Below are 20162 nucleotides of genomic sequence, written 5' to 3'. Positions count from 1 at the left end.
CCCAGCACTGATGCTCGTGAAACACCACTTTCCACCTTCTGCCACTCTGAATAACTACCTTTACTCCCATTCTTTGTCTTGAAGCCACTAGCAATACATTCTGCGACTTTTCCAGATTCCGCATTCTCTGACGTTATTCATTAGTTTATTATGGGGCACCATATTGAAGGCCTTTTGAAAATCCAGATAAATCACATGTACTGCATTACCATCATCTACTCTGTGTTACCTCCTCAAAAAATTCAATAAGGTCGATCAATCAAGATTTTTCCTTTTGAAATCAATGCTGAGTATTCATTATTATATTTTCTTCTCTAGATATTTTCTATTCGCTCCTTCAGCAGGGATTGCATTATTTTTTCTAGCACTGATTTTAAGTTGGCTGATCTGAAAGTCATCTAAGGCATGTTCTGTCCTCTGTCCTAAACGTAGGGATTACATTGGCTATCTGTCCTCTGGCACACCTTTTTCTAACACCAAGGTTGCAGACAGTCTGTTTCAACCTCAGACAGTTGCCAGGGAGTAGCAAGAGTAGTAGCAAGAATACATAGTTTGTGATGGGGTCTAAAGACAATGGCTTTGCCTTGCCGATATTTAATTGGAGGAAATTTCTGCTCAGCCTCTACCTGATGCCAGACAAACAGTCTAACACATTAGAGACAGTGGAGGGATCGAGAGAGGTGGAGCTGAGATAGAGCTGGGTATAATCAGCATACACGTGGAAACTCAGAGTCATAGAGAGATACAGCACTGAAACAGGCCCTTTGGCCCAACGTGTCCGCGCTGACCATCAACCACCCATTTATACTTATCCTACATTAATCCCATTTTTTCCCTCTCACATCCCCACCTTCCCACACTAGGGGCAATTTTTAGAGGCAAAACTGATGCCATGTTTTCAGATGATGTCACTGAGGAGCAGAACATAGGTGAGAAATAGGAGGGGGCCAAGGATAGAGGGAATGGTGTGGGAGTGAAAAAGAGAAGCCATTGTAGATGAATCTCTGGCTACGACTGGATAGATAAGAATGGAATCAGGGAGAGCAGTCCCACCTAGCAGGACGACAGTGGAGCCATGATGAAGCAGAATTTCATGGTTAACCATGTCAAAGGCTGCAGATATGCCAACAAAGACGATGAGGATTGTTCACTTTTTTCATCGTCAACTGGGATGGTAATTTGTGCCTATGCTAAGAGCCGTTTTGGTATTGTGATGGGGGCAGACACCTGATTGGAGGGATTCAAACATGACATTTTGAGGAAGATAGGCATGGATTTGGCTGGCAGTAATACATTAAAGAACTTAAGAGGAAAGGAATGTTGGAGATGGGTCAGATTTCCAGCATCTGCAGTATTTTGCTTTTATATTATTGGAGATGGGTCGCTAGTTTGCAGAGACAGAGGGACCAAGCTTTTTTTTTGAGCAGAGGGGTGATGATGACAGATTGGAAGGAGAGGAACAGTAGCTAAGGTGACAGAACTGTTATCAGCCAAGAGGGAAGTTGGTCGACACTTTAGTAGGAATAGGGTCTAGAGAGCAAGGGGTGGGTCTCATCGACAAGACAAGCTTGGAAAAGCACGAGGGGAGATAGGAGACAAATTCGAGAAAGTTGCAAATCATTATGGCGCTGGGTGTTGGGGGGCGGGGGGGGGACGGTGGTGGAGGAGTTGGGGCACCATACAGGAACTTTGCCCTGGTGAGGTGGAGAAGGGAGGCAAGCATTGGAGGCAGCTGAATGGAAGGTGTCAATCTTAGTGACAAAAAAAAAAAATCCCATGAGCTCCTCGCATTTACTGTCAGAGGGGAGGGTGGTTTAAGAGGACACAGCAAAGTAGCCCACTTGACTGGCACCTTATCCACCGTAACATTAAGCACACTGTGGTTGTATCATCTATAAGATGCACTGCAGCAACTGGCCAAGGCTTTTCAGTAGCACCTCCCATACCCACAACCACCTATGAGGACAAGCACAACAGCAGCACGTTTGCACCACTACCTGAAAGTTTCCCTCCAAGCCACATGCCATCCTGACTTGGAAATATATTGACGTTCCATATATAGCACTCCGACACAAAAAAAAGAAAACCACTATGTACCAACCTATAACATCTCAATATAATTTGAACAAAATTAACCATAACATATCTTTGAACTCATAAGAGGTCAAGTTGGTACATGCCAGATGCATTTTATTCATGGAATGAAGATGACGTTAATAATTGTTGTGATCGGGAATCTGAGAGGGTGGTTGGTAGCAGATTCGATGATAACTTTCAAAAGGAAATTGGATAAATACTTTGAAGGGAATAAAGTTGCAGGGCTATGGGGAAAGAGCTGCAGAGTGGGACTGATTGGATAGCTCCTTCAAAGAGCTGGCACAGGCATGATGGGTTAATATGACCCCTTCTGTGCGACATAAATCCACAAGGTACAAATTCCATCTTCATTTACATCCTCTAAATACCATTTAGAGGATGTAAAGAGGATGTAAATGAAGATGGAATTTGTACCTTGTGGATTTATGTCGCACAGAAGGGGTCATTTTAACCCATCATGCCATTTAGAGGATAAATAAATACAGTCCACTTCTTACGAAGACTCTTCAAAAAAAAGATTGGATTTTGAATGAACATTAAATTCCCAATTTGTTTAATTCAAATTATAGGATAATATATATATTTTTACGTACAAAAAACTAGTATCCACCTATGAAAGTCAGACCTTTTGGGTAATGTTAAGATCTTTCCTTCATGTAGCTATTTAAGAATCAGTAGTCCCTTGAGGAGGCAGTTTGAATAAAATTAAATATAAAAATGTATCTGTAAGCCTGCTATGTAGAGCTATTTGAAATGCAATGGTAGTAGACTGGAAAAGAGGAATGAAATTTTCCTTCCAGTGATAATATAAGAATGCACTCAGCAGGCCATTTTTAAAGCTTTTACGAAATCAGAGACTTCTCTGTCCTGGAAGAAACAAAACTAGTTTTAAATGAAAGTTTGGTTTCCTCCCACAGCCGAAGAATTGATAGGTAAATTGGCCATTATAAATTGCCCCTAGCATAGGTAGGTGGTAGGGAAATTGAGGGAAGGTGGGGATGTGAGAAGGTAATGGGATTAATGTAGGATTAGTATAAATGGGTGGTTTATGGTCGGCACAGACTTGGTGGGCCGAAGGGCCTGTTTCAGTGCTGTATCTCTAAATAAATAAATAACGAATGTTAGGAAATGTACAGCAGGGGTATGTTGGCATAGTGGTTATGTTACTGGACTGGTAATCTAGAGGCCTGGACTAATGATCTGGAGACATGAGTGCAAATTCCATCATGACAGCTGGGGAATTTAAATTCATTGAATAAATCTTGAATAAAAAGCTCTCGTCAGTAATGGTGACCATGAAACTACCAGATTTGACATAAAAACCCATATGGTTCACTCATATCCTTCAGAGGAAGAAATCTGCTGTCTTTACCTGGTCTGGCCTATATGCGCCTCTAGACCCATAGTAAAGTGGTTGACTCTTAATTGCCCTCTGAAATGGCCGAGCAAGGCACTCAGTTGAATTCAAGAATGCAGCTCACCACCAACTTCTCAACGGCAATTAGGGATTGTCACCTTTGATCTCACTGAGATCCATTTTTACCTACTTAATCTATCAATACCTTTGTAATTTTACACTTCCAGCAACACTACTTACAATGTCACCTATCTATTTTAGGGAATCAAGGTTCCTAGTGTAAATAATCCAATTTTTGGGTAATTTAAGGGAGTAAAAACAGTGAAAAAAAAACCAAAGAGTGACATCACAGGAAAACCGTAAACTCATTGGTTGGTAGGTAACTGCTAATTTGAATTACCTATTCTAAGTTGATTTGATTAAAGGTGAACAGGAGAAATATTTTACAGATTAAAACTAAAGATCAGTCGGAAATTTAAAAAACAAATTAAAATCTAATTAAATAAAATAGAGATGCAGGGCCAGGCGATGTGTTGTACCTGCATGATGTGGGAGCTGGTGGACCCCATTGTGGTTCCCAGTAACTACATCTGTAGCAAGTGTTGGCTGCTCAAGGAACTCCGGCTCAGAACTGATGAGCTGGAGTCTGAGCTTTGGACACTGCGACACATCAGGTAGGGGGAGTGTTACCTGGACACTGTGTTTCAGGAGACAGTCACACCCCTTAGATTAACTACCCTGAATTCGGCCAGTGGTCAGGGACAGGAGGGTGTGACTATGGGTGAGGCAGGTAAAGGGATCCAGGAGGTAGTGTTACAGGAGCCTCAGCCCTTGTTTAACAGGTTCGAGATTCTTGCTCCCTGTGTGGACGAGAGCAGGGACTGTAGGGAGGATGAGCAAACTGACCATAGCACTGTGGTATAGGGAGCCATTCAAGTGGAGGTGGGAAAAGAGAAATGCAGTCGTAATCAGGGATAGTATAGTTAGGGGCATAGACACCGTCCTCTGTGGCCAGGATCGAGAGTCCCGAAGGCTGCGTGGCCTACCGGGTGCCAGGGTTCAGGATATCTCATCTGGGCTGCAGAGGAACTTGGAGTGTGAGGGGAAAAGATTCACTTGTCGTGGTCCACGTAGGTACCAACGATATAGGTAGACGAGGATAGAGGTTCTGCTGAGGGAATATGAGCAGCTAGGGGATAAATTAAAAAGCATAACCAAAAAGGTAATAATCTCTGGGTTACTACCTGAGCCACGAGCTAATTGGCACAGGGTCAATAAGATTAAAGGTAAATGCATGGCTCAAAGATTGGTGTGGGAGGAATGGGTTCGGGTTCATGGGACATTGGCACCAGTACTGGGGAAGGAGGGAGCTGTTCCGATGGAATGGGCTCCACCTGAATCACGCTGGGACCTGGGATCCTGGCGAATCGCACAACTAGGGCTGTAGATGGGGCTTTAAACTAAATAGTGGGGGGGAGGTTCAGTTGCATGGAAAGTTAGCAAGTCAAAGGAGAAGGTAGGAGTGCAGGCTAGTGATGAGGCTGATGGTAATCAGAAAATAAAAGGTTGGGACAGAATGTGTGAACGTCATATTGCACCAAGGAATCGTCCATGAGTAGGGAAATTTGATAATAGAACAAACGTAAAGGCTTTGTATCTGCATGCACGAAGCATTCAAAATAAAATTAATGAGTTAACAGTGCAAATAGAGACAAATGGGTATGATTTAGTGGCGATTACTGAGACGTGATTGCAGGGAAACCAGGTTTGGGAATTGAATATCCAAGAGTACTCCGTATTTCGAAGGATAGGCAGGAAGGAAAAGGAGGTGGTGTAGCTTTGTCAGTAAAGGAAGAGATCAGTGCTGTAGTGAGAAATGATATAAGCACTGGAGATCAAGATGCAGAATCAGTCTGGGTAGAAATAAGAAATAGCAAGGGAAAGACGACCCTGGTGGGAGCAATCTATAGGTCCCCAAACAGTAGTGCTGCAGTGGGGCACAGTATAAACCAGGAAATACTGAGGGCTTGTAAGAAAGGTACGGCAATAATCATGGGTGATTTTAATAAGTGTATAGACTGGATTAATCATATTGGCAGGGGCAATCTCAAGGGGAACTTCATTGAATGTATTAGGGATTGTTTTTTGGAGCAATATGTTGTGGAACCAACCAGGGAGCAGGCTATTCTAGATTTGGTATTGTGTAATGAGGTGGGATTAATTAATGATCTCATAGTTAAGGATCCTCTAGGGAAGAGTGATCATAGTATGCTAGAATTTCAAATTCATTTTGAGGGTGAGAAACTGGAGTCCCACACTAGCGTTCTGGAGTTAAACAATAGTAATTACAAAGGTATGAAGACAGATTCGGCCTTACTGGACTGGGAAGGAAGACTGAAAGGTAGGACAGTTGATGAGCAGTGGCAGATGTTTAAGGAGATATTCAATTCCTCCCAACTAAAATATATTCCAGAGAGGAAGAAAGATTCTAAGAGGGTGTAAAAATCATCCATGGCTAAGCAAGGAAGTTAAGGATCACAAAGACAAAAACTAAGGCATACCATATTGCAAAGGCCAGTGGCAGGCTGGAAGATTAGGAAACTTTTAAAGATCAACAAAAGGTTACTAAAAAAGTAATAAAAAGAGCAAAGGTAAATTATGAAAGGAAACTAGAGCAAAGTATAAAAATGGATAGTAGCGCTTCTATAAGTATATAAATGGGCAGAGAGTAACTAAAGTGAATAAAAGCAAAATACTGCGGATGCTGGAAATCTGAAATAAAAACAAGAAATGCTGGAAATACTCAGCAGGTCTGGCAGCATCTGTGAAGAGAGAAGCTATTCTGTGACCTTGTCCTATTTACACCTTATCCTTTGTTATCTCTTGACCCACCCCCGCTTTACTTGCTTATAACCTTTTACATTTCTAATATTTGCTAGCTCGGAAGAAGGGTCACTGACCTGAAACGTTAACTCTGCTTCTCTCTCCACAGATATTGCCAGACCTGCTGAGTATTTCCAGCATTTCTTGTTTTTATTACAGCTAAAGTGAATGTTGGTCCCTTGGAGGATGAGACTGGGGAGTTAATAGTGGAGAACACAGAAATGGCGGAGACACTCAATCAGTATTTTGCATCAGTTTTCAAAGTGGAGGACACTAGTACCATCCCAATAGTAAAAAGTAATGCAGAGGTTATAGAAAGGGAGGAACTTAGAACAATCATCATCACTAGGGAAAAAGTACTGTGCAAACTATTGGGATTGAAGGCAGACAAGTCCACAGGGCCTAATGGCCCACATCCTAGGGTCTTAAAGGAAGTGGCAGCAGAGATAGTGGATCCATATTGGTTATAATATCCCAAAATTCCCAGTATGAGGGAAAGGTTCCAGTGGATTGGAAAAATGCTAATATAACACCCTTATTCAAAAAGGGAAGGAGGCAGAAAGTAGGAAACTATAGACCAGTTAGTTTAACATCTACTGTTAGGAAATTGTTAGAATCCATTATTAAGGAATAACAGGAGATTTAGAAAGTGAAAATTAAATCCATCAGAGTCAGCATGGTTTTATGAAGGGTAAATCATGTTTGACTAATTTGCTAGAGTTCTTTGAAGATGTAACAAGTGGATAATGGGGATCCTGTAGATGTAGTATATCTGGACTTTCAGAAGGCATTTGATAAGGTGCCGCACGAAAGGTTAATACACAAGGTAAGATCCCTTCCCTTCCTCGACTTCTCTGTCTTCATCTCTGGGGATAGGTTGTCTACTAATATCCATTATAAGCCCACCGACTCCCACAGCTACCTCGACTACACTTCTTCACACCCTACCTCCTGTAAGGACTCCATTCCATTCTCCCAGTTTCTCCGTCTTCGACGCATCTGCTCTGATGATGCTACCTTCCACGACGGTGCTTCTGATATGACCTCCTTTTTCCTCAACCGAGATTTCCCCCCCACTGCTGTTGACAGGGCCCTCAACCGTGTCCGGCCCATTTCCCGTACCTCAACCCTTCCCCTCCCTCCCAGAACCGTGACAGGGTTCCCCTTGTCCTCACTTTCCACCCCATCAGCCTCCATATCCAAAGGATCATCCTCCGCCATCTCCAGCGTGATGCCACTACCAAACGCATCTTCCCCTCCCTTTCCCTGTCAGCATTCCGAAGGGATCGTTCCCTCCGCGACACCCTGGTCCACTCCTCCATTGCCCCCACCACCTCGTCCCCGTCCCATGGCACCTTCCCCTGCAATCGCAGGAGGTGTAATACCTGCCCATTTACCTCCCCTCTCCTCACTATCCCAGGCCCCAAACACTCCTTTCAGGTGAAGCAGCGATTTACTTGTACTTCTTTGAATGTAGTATACTGTATTCGTTGCTCACAATGTGGTCTCCTCTACATTGGGGAGACCAAGCGCAGACTGGGTGACCGCTTTGCGGAACATCTCCGCTCAGTCCGCAAGCAGGACCCTGAGCTTCCGGTTGCTTGCCATTTCAACACTCCCCCCTGCTCTCATGCTCACATCTCTGTCCTGGGATTGCTGCAGTGTTCCAATGAACATCAACGCAAGCTCGAAGAACAGCATCTCATCTACCGATTAGGCACACTACAGCCTGCCGGACTGAACATTGAGTTCAATAATTTCAGAGCATGACAGCCCCCCATTTTACTTTCATTTTTAGTTGTTTTTTCTTTTTTCTTCTTTTTAACATTTTTTACAACCTTTTTTTTTGCATTTATTTCATTTCATCTTAGTTTGTTCAGTTTGCTTACCCACTGTTTTTTTTCATGTTTGCACTTGCTGCTGTTCAATATTCAGTCCGTTAATACCTATTCTGTACTAATGCTTTGTCTTTCAACACACCATTAACATATTGTTTGCCTTTGCTCCATGACCTTTTGATCAGCTATGTGGCCTTGTCCAATCTGCACCTTCTCCTTTGTTATCTCTTGCCCCACCCCCACCTCACTTGCTTATAACCTGTGGCATTTTTAATATTTGTCAGTTCCGAAGAAGGGTCACTGACCCGAAATGTTATCTCTGCTTCTCTTTCCACAGATGCTGCCAGACCTGCTGAGTGGTTCCAGCATTTCTTGTTTTTATTATGTAAGATCACATGGGCCTAGGGGCAATTTATTAGCTTGGATAGAGGACTGGCTAACCAACAGAAAACAGAGAGTCGGGATAAATGGGTCCTTTTCTGGTTGGCAAGATGTAACTAGTGAGGTGCCACAGGGTTCGGTCCTTAGGCCCCAACTATTTATAATCTATATTAATGACTTGGATGCAGGGATAGAAGGTACTATAGCCAAATTTGCAGCTGACACTAAAATAGGTGGGATAGTAAGTTACGATAAAGAAATAAGAAATTTACAAATGGGTATGGATAGGTTAGGTGAATGGGCCAAAATGTGGCAGATGGAGTTTAACGTGGATAAGTGAGAGGTAATCCAAATTGGTCAGAAGAATAGAAAGGCAAATTATCTAAATGGAGAGAAACTTCAGAGTGCTTTGATGCAGAGGGATCTGGGTGTCCTCGTGCATGAATCACAAAAAACTAGTATGCAGGTGCAGCAGGTAATAAGGAAGGCAAAAGGAATTTTGGCATTTATTGCTAACGGAATAGAGTATTAAAGTAGGAAACTGTTGCTGCAACTGTACAAGGCATTAGTGAGATCACACCTGGAGTACTGCATACAGTTTTGGTCCCCTTACTTGAGGAGGGATGTAGTTGCATTGGAGGCAGTTCCAGAGATGAGGAGTTTGTCTTATGAAAAGAGATTGAGCAGTTTAGGCCTTTACTCTCGAGAGTTTAGAAGAATGAGAGGAGATCTAATTGAGGGATATAAGATGATTAAGGAGATTGACACAAAGTAGACGTAGAGAGGATGTTTCCTCTGGTGGGGCAATCTAGAACAAGAGATCATAGTTTTAGGATAAGGGGTAGCAGATTTCAAACAGAGATGAGGAGAAATGACTTCTCTCAAAGGGTTGAGAGATTGTGGAATTCACTAGCCCAGAGTGTGGTGGATGCGGGGACATTCAGTAAATTTGAGGAGATAGACAGATTTTTAATTAGTGATGGGTTGTAGGGTTATGGAGAATGGACAGGCAAGTGGAGTTGAGGCCGAAATAAGATCAGCCATGATCGTACTGAATGGCGGAGCAGGCTCGAGGGGCTGAATTAACTACTCCTGCTCCTAGTTCTTAGTGTCAACGGCAAACTTGTATATATGGCTTTCTATCCCATCATCTAAGTTATATATATATATATATATATATATATATATATATATATATATATATAAATAGATATAGTGTTAGTTAATATAATATAGTGAATAGTTGAAGCCCCAATGCAGATCCTTGCAGACCACTACTAGTTACATTCTGCCAATTAAAATATCTGTCAAAGAACTCTGTCTCCTGCCGCCCAGCCAATTACTTAATTACATAAATTAGTAGTTGTAGTTACCAGCAATATTATGGTAAAAGGAACACATATAGCTGAAGTGTCATCTGTTTGGATGCTCATCTGCCAAATAAACCTAAATATTCAATTATTTTATTAAAAACTTCAGGTTTCACAAACATGATTTAATTGAATGATCCAAAAAAAAATTGGTTTTACATGTTGCAATATAAAAAAACCACTAAATCTCAATCCTGCCTCAAAACAAAATAGTAGATTTTGCAAATTAACAGCTCGCAGACTATACTAAAATACGCAAAAAAGGAAAAAGCTGCAGATGTTGGAACTCAAATAAAAAATAGAAAATAGCGGATACACACAACAGGTCATTCAGCATCTATAAAGACAGGACAGATTATAACACTTTATAAGACTCAAGGCTAGCAATTAAAACGTTTTCCCTGTAAAATAATTTTATTAATAAAACCAAGCAAACTGGTATTTTCCCAGCTTAAAAATGTTCTTACCTGAGTGGAAGGCCCTGGGGATGCAAAAGGGGAAGGACATGGTCCATCTTGCAATGAGAAATGTGCAATAAATACAATGAGCTTAGCAAAAGCACTCCTCACTTCTGTGCTCGGGCACTCCAGAAGGTACTCGGAGAAGCGATTTGGATAGGCAAAAAGAACATTATGTGCAAACCAACAGCGTACATTCTTGCTGTGACGGAGCAGGATACACAAGGCATCATACCTGGGAGGGGGGAAGCAAAAGAAAAGGCCTTTTCTCAAGAATGGCATTTAGTGTAAAGCATTATCTAAAATGCAAAAGCAAAATGGTTCTCCTAACAGATAACGGCATTTTTCAGTCATAAAGGCCTCAGATTCAGTTTCACGTCTGATGGATTCATCAATTCAGCTGTGGCACTACAATTGCTCTCAGTGCTGAGATCTAGGTCGGGGAGCTGGGGCATGGAAGGGAAAAAAATTCTTGTCTGATTGCTGCCCAGGAAACTTTCCCAAAAAAAACTCCTGTGGACATCAGCTGGGAACGGGATCAGTTAAGAACGGAATCAACTAAGATTACCCTCCATAGTAAAAAGCCAGCCAATCCATTTAGGTTTACACAAGAAGAATAACCATGGAGCAAAATATGGGAAAGGCAATAATACAATTCAGTACTTCCAAGAGACAGGGGGGAAAAAAAAGAAAACTAATTTTACGATGTGAACAGAATACATTTCATTTTCCTTTCTCACATGTGGAACTAACAATTACTGGAATATGGCTCCACAGCAACAGCCTGTGCAATCTTTTTCTTTACAATCAATAAGCACAAGCAGGCTATTTGATTAATGCAGTTTCCAGCAAAGGTCAGTAAGCAAGAATCCTGACACAGCACTGCCCATCAGGTCATGGGAGGGGAAGATGGACACAGAGGGTGGTGGCAGGAAATCTCTCTCGATAAAATTCAATTGTAGAAAGTAACAATGTCACCCACCACCTTCCAAAATATCAAGTTTTTCTCTAATTGAATTCACTAAACAAACCATTAAAACCAACATGGTTACCCTGAGGCTTTGGCACAATTTACTCCACAGCACAAACAAATTGCAAATGCTTGAAGAGTTAATGTTTTAGATTATGATTAGAGATACAGCACTGAAACAGGCCCTTCGGCCCACCGAGTCTGTGCCGACCATCAACCACCCATTTATACTAGTCCTACACTAATCCCATATTCCTACCAAACATCCTCACCTGTCCCTATATTTCCCTACCACCTACCTATACTAGTGACAATTTATAATGGCCAATTTACCTATCAACCTGCAAGTCTTTTTGGCTTGTGGGAGGAAACCGGAGCACCCGGAGAAAACCCACACAGACACAGGGAGAACTTGCAAACTCCACACAGGCAGTACCCAGAATCGAACCCGGGTCCTTGGAGCTGTGAGGCTGCAGTTGGTTAAAATTAAGATTCAAACTAGTCACTTCAATAAGAATAACTTGCGTAGAGAAACAAGGTTGCCTGAGTTAGTATGTTATCCAATTAGCTAAATTTTACCTTTGTGCATAAAATGAATATGCAACATAGACAGCAAGATATTGTGGCAACTATTGCAAAATCTTTAATTGTCCTAAAATTTCCAATTCTCAAGAACTATGTACTGGAGAAAGCTACTTTAAGCTTTCTAAAAAGTAATGTGTGAAATTTTTGGTGTTCCATTGGGTATGCATACCGATGTCCATTTTATGATGTACGATGTTAGTTTTTTCCCTTACTGTTTGATGGTTAACAGCCAAATTTCAATATTTATAATCGATATTACATTTTCAGTTCTTAGCTTAAGTTACACAGTTTAAAAGAATATATACAACAGGCTTGGGGAAAAAAAAGCATAACAATCATTACAAACAAGATACTCACCATTCACTTGCAGGACCACGGACTATTTTCTTTGTGTGAAACCCAGTATTAAACAGGAATCTTGCAGCAAGTTGAATACTTATCATAGCCAGTTCTTCTGCTTCTGGTAACAGATGATCTTGCCCTGTATAAGACAGAAATACAAATTGAGAAACAAGGTTCTACCCAAGCAAGGCAATCCTAATGGACTTTCTCCTTTGAAATGGTCTCAAATGATCTCAAATTAAAATTTTCAATGATTACTCCTCGGATGTTTGAACTTTCTAGGTTGACTCTGTGGAGTTCCAACATGCTACACCACAGTACCAGACCTTGATATCTACAACTTGTGCAGTTGGAGGACAAGAACGGAGCACCCCACTTCTAAAGTTGAGGGTAACTTTCCAAAAGGAAACATTTAAAATGAAAATCAACCTGACAAAAGGTTTGCAATAGGAGTGAGCAAATATTTTGATGTTAGTTTCATACGTATTTGCAGCTTCATGGGCTACACATTTTGATGAATGTTTCCATTCATTTGCAGATACATCAAGCCGCAAATACATATTGATGTCATAGGAACTACGAGATAAACAAGATCAGTCTATTGAGTTCACCTTCTACCATTCTGGTAGTCACATGATACAATGGTTATGGAGATGTTGGCTAATTACAGCAACCAATCTTTTACCAATTAGTCGACAACAGACCTAGACCAATGGGGAAGATCTTTGGAAATCAGAGGTCTGAAGTCACCAATTCCTCCCATGCCATACCATATCTCTAATTATTCAAGTACTGTATCCCAAAACAAGTTCCTGAAAATTTCTGGAAAAATTTGCATTTGACTGATCAATACTGACTACTTCTACCACCTACCTGTTCCAGTGACCATTTGCTCAATGAAACATTGCTTCCACAAATTAATTTTGAATTTATCCCTTTCATGTGGAGGCCATGTCCTCTGGTTCTACAGCTCTGGACAAGGTAAAAATAGCTCATGGTCTAAATAATCTAGTCCCTTTTGAATCTTGAAAACAATCATATAACCTCTCAATATTCACATCTTCAATGAGAACATGCTAATATACATAATCGTTCCTCATAGTGTAATCCTTTCATTCTCCCATCTCCTCAATCATTCTGATTTCTCTATCTGACTTAGGATGTATTTATGAGGCACCAGGTGCAAAGAACAGTCTTTTCCAACAAGCCACATCAGCAAATAACTAACATAAGGGCAAGCAGAACAGACTTGTTTGGGACTCATGGGGCTGATGTTCTGGTCTTGTGGAACTTAATTTGACCACTACAGGTCTCAAAATTATACTGGACTTTTCTCCACACCATCCTATTAAAAACTGCCAGCGTAATTTTTCTAGATCTTTTAAAACTGCCACAATTATGTTTATGGCCTTAATTCAAATGTTCAAGCAGCTATATTACAAAAAATTCCACAACTTATTTTGCTAAACAATGTTAAATGACATATCCTACAATAGTTGCCAAAAAAGCATTGATTCAGCAATATCCATTATTATAGAATCATTGAATGATACAGCACGAAGGAGGCCTTTTGGCCAATCATGCCTCTGCTGGCTCTTTGAAAGAGCAATCCAATAATGGAACTTGGTACCACAGAGTAGTTTATGCAAATAGCATAGATGCATTTAAGGAGAAGCTAGATAATCACACTAGGGAGAAAGGAATTGAATAATATGTTGATGGATCCGATGAAGAAGAGTGTAAGGAGGCTCCTATGTTGCCGAGAATACTCCAGCTGGGGCCAAAGCCCCATGCAAATATTCAGCATAACCGCCTTTGTTTTTGAACTTGAAGCCTCTATTAATCAAGCTAAGGATCCAATATACTTTTGTAATAGTCTTCTCAACTTGCCCTAACATCTTCAAAGATTTGTGTACAGGCACCCCAGGTCTCTGTTTCTACATCCCCTTTAAAAGGATACCACTTAGTTTATATTGGCTCTCTTCATTATTCCTGCCAAAATGCATCACTTCACACTTCTCTACATTAAAATTTTTTCTGCCATGCATCTGTCCATTTCCCCACTCTGAAAACGTTCTCCTGAAGTTTGTTACCATCCTCATTATTTACTACATTTAGAAGTTTTATGTTATCTGGAAACCCTGGGGAACACCATTGTATATTTCCCACCCGTCTGAAAAATGCTACTCTCTGCTTTCTGGCCATCAGCCCATTTTATATCCAGCACATTACTTTTTTTTTTTTATTTGTTCATGGGATGATGGTATCGCTGGCGAGGTCAGCATTTATTGCCCATCCCTAATTGGCCTTGAGAAGGTGGCGGTGAGCTGCCTTCTTGAACCACTGCAGTCCATGTGGGGTAGGTACACCCACAGTGTTGTCAGGAAGGGAGTTACAGCGACAGTGAAGGAACGGTGATATAGTTCCAAGTCAGGATGGGGGGGGGGGGTATCTTGGAGGGTAACTTGCAGGTGGTGGCGTTCCCAGCCATTGCTGCCCTTGTCCTTCTAGATGGTAGAGGTTGCGGGTTTGGAAGGTGCTGTCTAAGGAACCTTGGTGCATTGCTGGAATGCATCTTGTAGATGGTACACACGGCTGCCACTGTGCGCCAGTAGTGGAGGGAGTGAATATTTGCAGATGAGGTGCCCGTCAAGCGGGCTGCTTTGTCCTGGATGGTGTCGAGCTTCTTGCTTGTTGTTGGAGCTGCACTCATCCAGGCAAGTATTCCATCACACTCCTGACTTGTGCCTTGTAGATGGTGGACAGGCTTTGGGGTGTCAGGAGGTGAGTTACTCGACACAGGATTCCTAACCTCTGACCTGCTCTTGTAGCCACAGTATTTATATGGCTACTCCAGTTCAGTTTCTGGTCAATGGTAACCCCCAGGATGTTAACAGTAGGGGATTCAGTAATCGTAATGCCATTGAATGTCATGGGGAGATGGCTAGCTTCTCTCTTGTTGGAGATGGTCAGTACCTGGCACTCGTGTGGCGCGAATGTTACTTGCTACTTATCAGCCCAAGCCTGGATATTGTCCAGGTCTTGCTGCATTTCTACATCCACTGCTTCAGAATCTGCGGAGTCACCAATAGTGCTCAGCATTGAGCAATCATCAATGAACATCCCCACTTCTGACCTTATGATGGAAGGAAGGTCATTGATGAAGCAGCTGAAGATGGTTGGGCTTGGGACACTACCCTGAGGAAATCCTGCAGTGTGATTTCCTGGAGCTGAGATGATTGACTTCCAACAACCTCAACCATCTTCCTACGTGCTAGGTATGGCTCCAACCAGCAGACAGTTTTCCCCAATTCCCATTGACTCGAGTTTTGCTCGGGCTCCTTGATGCCATACTCGGTCACATGCTGCCTTGATGTCAAGGGCAGTCATCCTCACCTCACCATCAATCCTCTCTGTTACTTCAAAAGAACTTGAATCAAGTTAGTCAAATACAATTTGCCTTTAACAAATCAAGACTGATTTTCAATTATTAGCCCATAATTGTCTTTGTAAGTGCCAATTTATCTTGTTGTGGAATATTGTCTTTACAAGTTTCCCCACACCGACATCGGGGTAACTGGCATGTAATTGGCAGGTTTACCCACGCCCCCACCTCTCCCCTTTTTCAACAGGGGTGTGACACTTGCAACACTCCAGTCCTCTGGCACTACACCCATACCCAAGGAGGGTTGGAAAACTGTGGCCAGGGCGTCTGTAATTTCCACCCTTACTTCCCACAGTAACCTTGGATGCATCCCATCTGCACCAGGTTATTTTTCTATTTTGAATACCAACAACCCTTTAAGCATCTCCTCTATTTTTTATCCTATCAAAATCGCGACAACCTCCTTTACTTCTAGATTGGCAGCATCTTATTCTCGAGTGAATACAGATGGAAAGTACTCGTGTAGTACCTCAGCCTCCAAAAGATCTCCTTTTTGGTCCCGAATCAGCCCCATCCTTCCTTTGACTACCCTTTTACTATTTATATGTTGATGAGACACTTTTGTGTTGCCTTTTGTTAGCCACTAACCTCTTCTCATACTCTCTCTCTTTGCCTTGTTTATTTCCTTTCTTCGATCTCCTCTGTACTTTCTGTATTCAGCTTTTATCTCTGCTGCAGGGGTTCTCAATCTTTGTTTCTGAGACACCCTCCTGTTATCAAAATTCCACTGGCACCTGTAACAAGTATTTTTCCTGCATAAAAATTCTCAGTACCGCTCCCACTCACCATGTTAGTACTGCTGCTACTATCCCAGCACTGCAAAAAACACTGGACTCCATGACCATTTCACTCCTTCTTTCCCTCCACATGAGCTCCCATTACCTGAGCCCTCCCAGTCTCCCTCTTTCCCCATCAACCCCAATTCTCACCAACTGTTCCTGCCACATCAGCCAGTCCCAGTTCTTCGCGTGATTGTCAAACAGCCTTTTCCCTCCCCATCTCCAATTTTTTTAATAATAAACAAAGTAAACAATAAAAATGGAAAAGAATTTTCAGCCCATATGATTTTTCTCCCCCAAATTGCTCACAGCACTTCCCAGATTAATGTTTCGTGATTCCAGGATAATCCTGGAAGGTTGAAATCCTAGCTGGAGGCCAACATATGAACATAGGAGCAGGAGTAGGCCATTCAGCCCATCGAGCCTTCAATACGATCATGGCTGATCATCCACTTCAATGCCTTTTCCCCCACACTATCCTCATATCCCCTTATGTCATTGATATTTAGAAATCTGTCAATCTCTGCTTTAAACATACTCAATGACTGAGCTACCACAGCCCTCTGGGGTACAGAATTCCAAAGATTCACAACCCCTCTGAGTAAAGACATTTCTCCTCATCTCTGTACCAAGTTGCTTGCCCCTTATTCTGAAATTGTGTCCCTGGTTCTAGACTTCCCAACCAGGGGAAACATCTAACCTGCATCTACCCTGTCTATCCTTTTAAGTATTTTGTACGTTTCAATGAGATCACCTCTCATTCTTCGAAACTCCAGAGAATACAGGCCCAGTTTCCCCAATTTCTCTTAATCGGACAGTCCAGCCGTACTGGGAACAAATCTGGTGAACCTTCATTGGACTCTCTCTATGGCAATCTCCTTCCCAAGCTAAGGGGGCCAAAACTGCACACACTACTCCAGGTGCGGTCTAACGAAGGTTCTATAGAATTAAAGACTTCACTTCTCTTGTACTCAAATCCTCACATACCATTAGCCTTCTGAATTGCTTGCTTTGGGTATGAACAATCAGGTCAGTCAGCTATGCCCTCCTTGGTACAGCAAGACTGCAAACACTCAAAGTATAGGCTTGCAGGTGAAGAATGAATGAGATCAGGCACCAAAGGGCAGCCAGCAACCTTCTAACTATACTACAGTGTGGCTCAACATTTTGAGGACAGCCAGAGAGAAAAAAGGGGTAAAAATTGGATACCTGCAGTACAGAATATTGAAATGAGTTTGCAAACTATTTCAGTTTTGCTAGTGGGACAAAAATTCAAATCTGAAATGGAATTGACATACGAGCACATGGAGCTGCCACTGGCTAATTTCAATAGTCGCGGGATGCTTGAGCTAATGGGTTACAGTTGTCACTGGTGACGTATAACAGACAGGATTCAGGGAGTGAGAGGTGAAAGAAGAGGAGCAACTGCCCCAACTAGCACAAGGGAGGGGGAAAACAACCCATGCAGTTTGGCGTTAGGCCAAATGTAGATGGGGGCGGGGGGGGGGAAGATATACAGCGGGTCACGGGGAGAGGAGAGTGGAGAGGCTTCAGCTGGGGGATCTGCACATAGCTGTAGCTATCATTGCATGGACATTTGGGTGGGCAAAGAGAGAGGTTTGAGTCTGGAGCCAAGCCATCAGTTTGCTCAGCTCAATCCCACCTTTACTTGGTGTATTTTTCTTTCTTTTGTTATATCTGAATTGTTTAAAATCCTAGAGGTTATTTTTGGTGGACACCTTGAAACCTTCTTGCAGAGCCCTATGGGTCTGCTGATCCCCAGCTGAGAACAACTACGCTAATGTATTTATCATAAGCTTCCTTTCTCTGTCTCATTTAAACCTCTGCAGCTCTAGTCATCCAGGGAGCTCAAGCTTTGGATATCCTTCCCTTACCCCTCATGGGAAAGTGTCTACACTGTACCTGAACATACGTCTCTTTGAAGGCCTCCCATTGTTCAATTACTGTTTTGTCTACGAATTTTTGATTCCAATCCATCTGGGCCAAATCCACTTTCAATCACTACAATTAGACCTCCTCCAGTTAAATATTTTTATGCTCAATTTCTCCTTGTCCTTTTCCATAACTATTCTAAACCTATTACAACTATTCTGCCAAATGCTTTCCCATGGAAACATGCTCCACTTCATTTCTAGAACTAGATCCAGCACTGCTGCCTTCCTTGTGGGCTGGAAACACACTGATCAAGAAAGTTCTTGTACATATTTCAAGCATTTCTTCATCTTTGCCCTTATACTGTTACTAATCCATTCTATACTAGGATAATTGAAGTGCATTTTTATCACATACTATAATTCTTGCATCTTCTATAATTTGCCTACAAATCTGTTCTTGTCTCTTTCTCAGTACTTGGTTGTCGATAGTACACATCCAGAGCATAACAGCTCCTTACTGTTTCTTCATTCTAAACAAGCAACCTCTTTATCACCTCAACTGCATCATCCTTTTCTAGTGCTACAGTAGTTTTTTTTGATAAATATTTCCACCCCAACTCCTTTTTCTCTTTCCCCATCTTTCCTGAATACCTGGAGAGACTGAAAGCAATGAAAACATTTTTTTGAAGGCAGACACAATGGTAGATGATATTTCAGCATCATGATTTCCTGACATCAGTGAAACTCATACAGCTGTACGTATAAATTTTGTATGTAGTCTCAACATTAATTAAAAGCCTCAAAAAGTTGATGTGGATGTGCTAGACTACTTGATTCTTCCATAGCAAGGCAAAATAAAGAAAAAGCAAACTTTAATAACAAATGTCTAAGACCAATACAAAACATGGATTTGACATAAGCTTGCATAAGATGTGTCTTTTGTATAACCCAAATGATTTGATTTTATGAGCATCTTTCATTGACCTAAATACCAATTAAAGTTGATCAACTGACTTAGCTATAAATAGAGGAAAATCTCCAACAAAAACTAACAGCCAATGTTATGAGGGCTTCCATTTTTTGTTAAAACTTGAGAATCTATATTTTAAAAACTGAAAAGGATTCCATCGATTCTGGAATCTCGAAGCTGAACTTTTGGTGTTTTTCTTAAAAGAACTTACCAGAAGGTTTGGACTGAATGTAAGCAAATCTTACTGGAAAGCATCTGTTTGCAAATAACCCAGCAAGGGGGGAGTTTGTGCTTGTGACACTGAAAAGGATGTTTACAAGGGAATGACAAACCAAGATTTATGGTTCTCATACGACTTGCCTCTGGAAAGGTTGTATTTTCATTTTGAAATGTTAGAAAAGCCAGTGGGTGTTTGGCCAAGAACAGAAGGTTACCAATCCTGTATCTCCAGTGTTTCAGATTTCTGTTTCCTCCTGTATGTGAAGAAATCCTGCATGTTTGCAGAAAGCTTGCATCTTTAAAAGGAACTTTGCATCGAATATGTGAAAACTGAAACCTTTCTTGCTGCACCTCTGATGTAAAACCTATGTGAAGCTGTCTGTAACTGCATCTCTTGAAAGCCTACACTGACTGATCTTCAAAATCACCTGGAAGGGACTGTTCTGGGAAGATCCAAGTGGCAACTGCCTATTTGCCTTTGGAACACCTCACCAAAACCAATGACGACTTCTGTACCTACTTTTCAGTATACGTTTTTAAAAATTCCTTCTATTTCTTTCTAACAACTGTAAC

At 41.7% G+C, this 20162-nt stretch overlaps 1 protein-coding gene across 1 annotated transcript in view; it reads right to left on the bottom strand.

The window, feature by feature from the left end:
* The window catches only part of usp9 (ubiquitin specific peptidase 9), a 330949-nt gene that overhangs the window by 46663 nt on the left and 264124 nt on the right, over positions 1 to 20162 (bottom strand). The window contains exons 36-37 of the mRNA XM_068040658.1: positions 12297 to 12420; positions 10394 to 10619 (exon numbers count right to left, since the gene is read on the bottom strand). Of these exons, the coding sequence (XP_067896759.1) occupies positions 10394 to 10619; positions 12297 to 12420 (350 nt within the window). The remainder of the gene's footprint in view (positions 1 to 10393; positions 10620 to 12296; positions 12421 to 20162) is intronic.

Source organism: Heterodontus francisci, chromosome 10 (assembly GCF_036365525.1).
Source record: "Heterodontus francisci isolate sHetFra1 chromosome 10, sHetFra1.hap1, whole genome shotgun sequence".
In the NCBI taxonomy this organism is placed as follows: Eukaryota; Metazoa; Chordata; class Chondrichthyes; order Heterodontiformes; family Heterodontidae; genus Heterodontus; species Heterodontus francisci.
The sequence above is the reverse complement of the archived record's forward strand: the minus strand, read 5'-3'. Positions and strand labels throughout refer to the sequence as shown.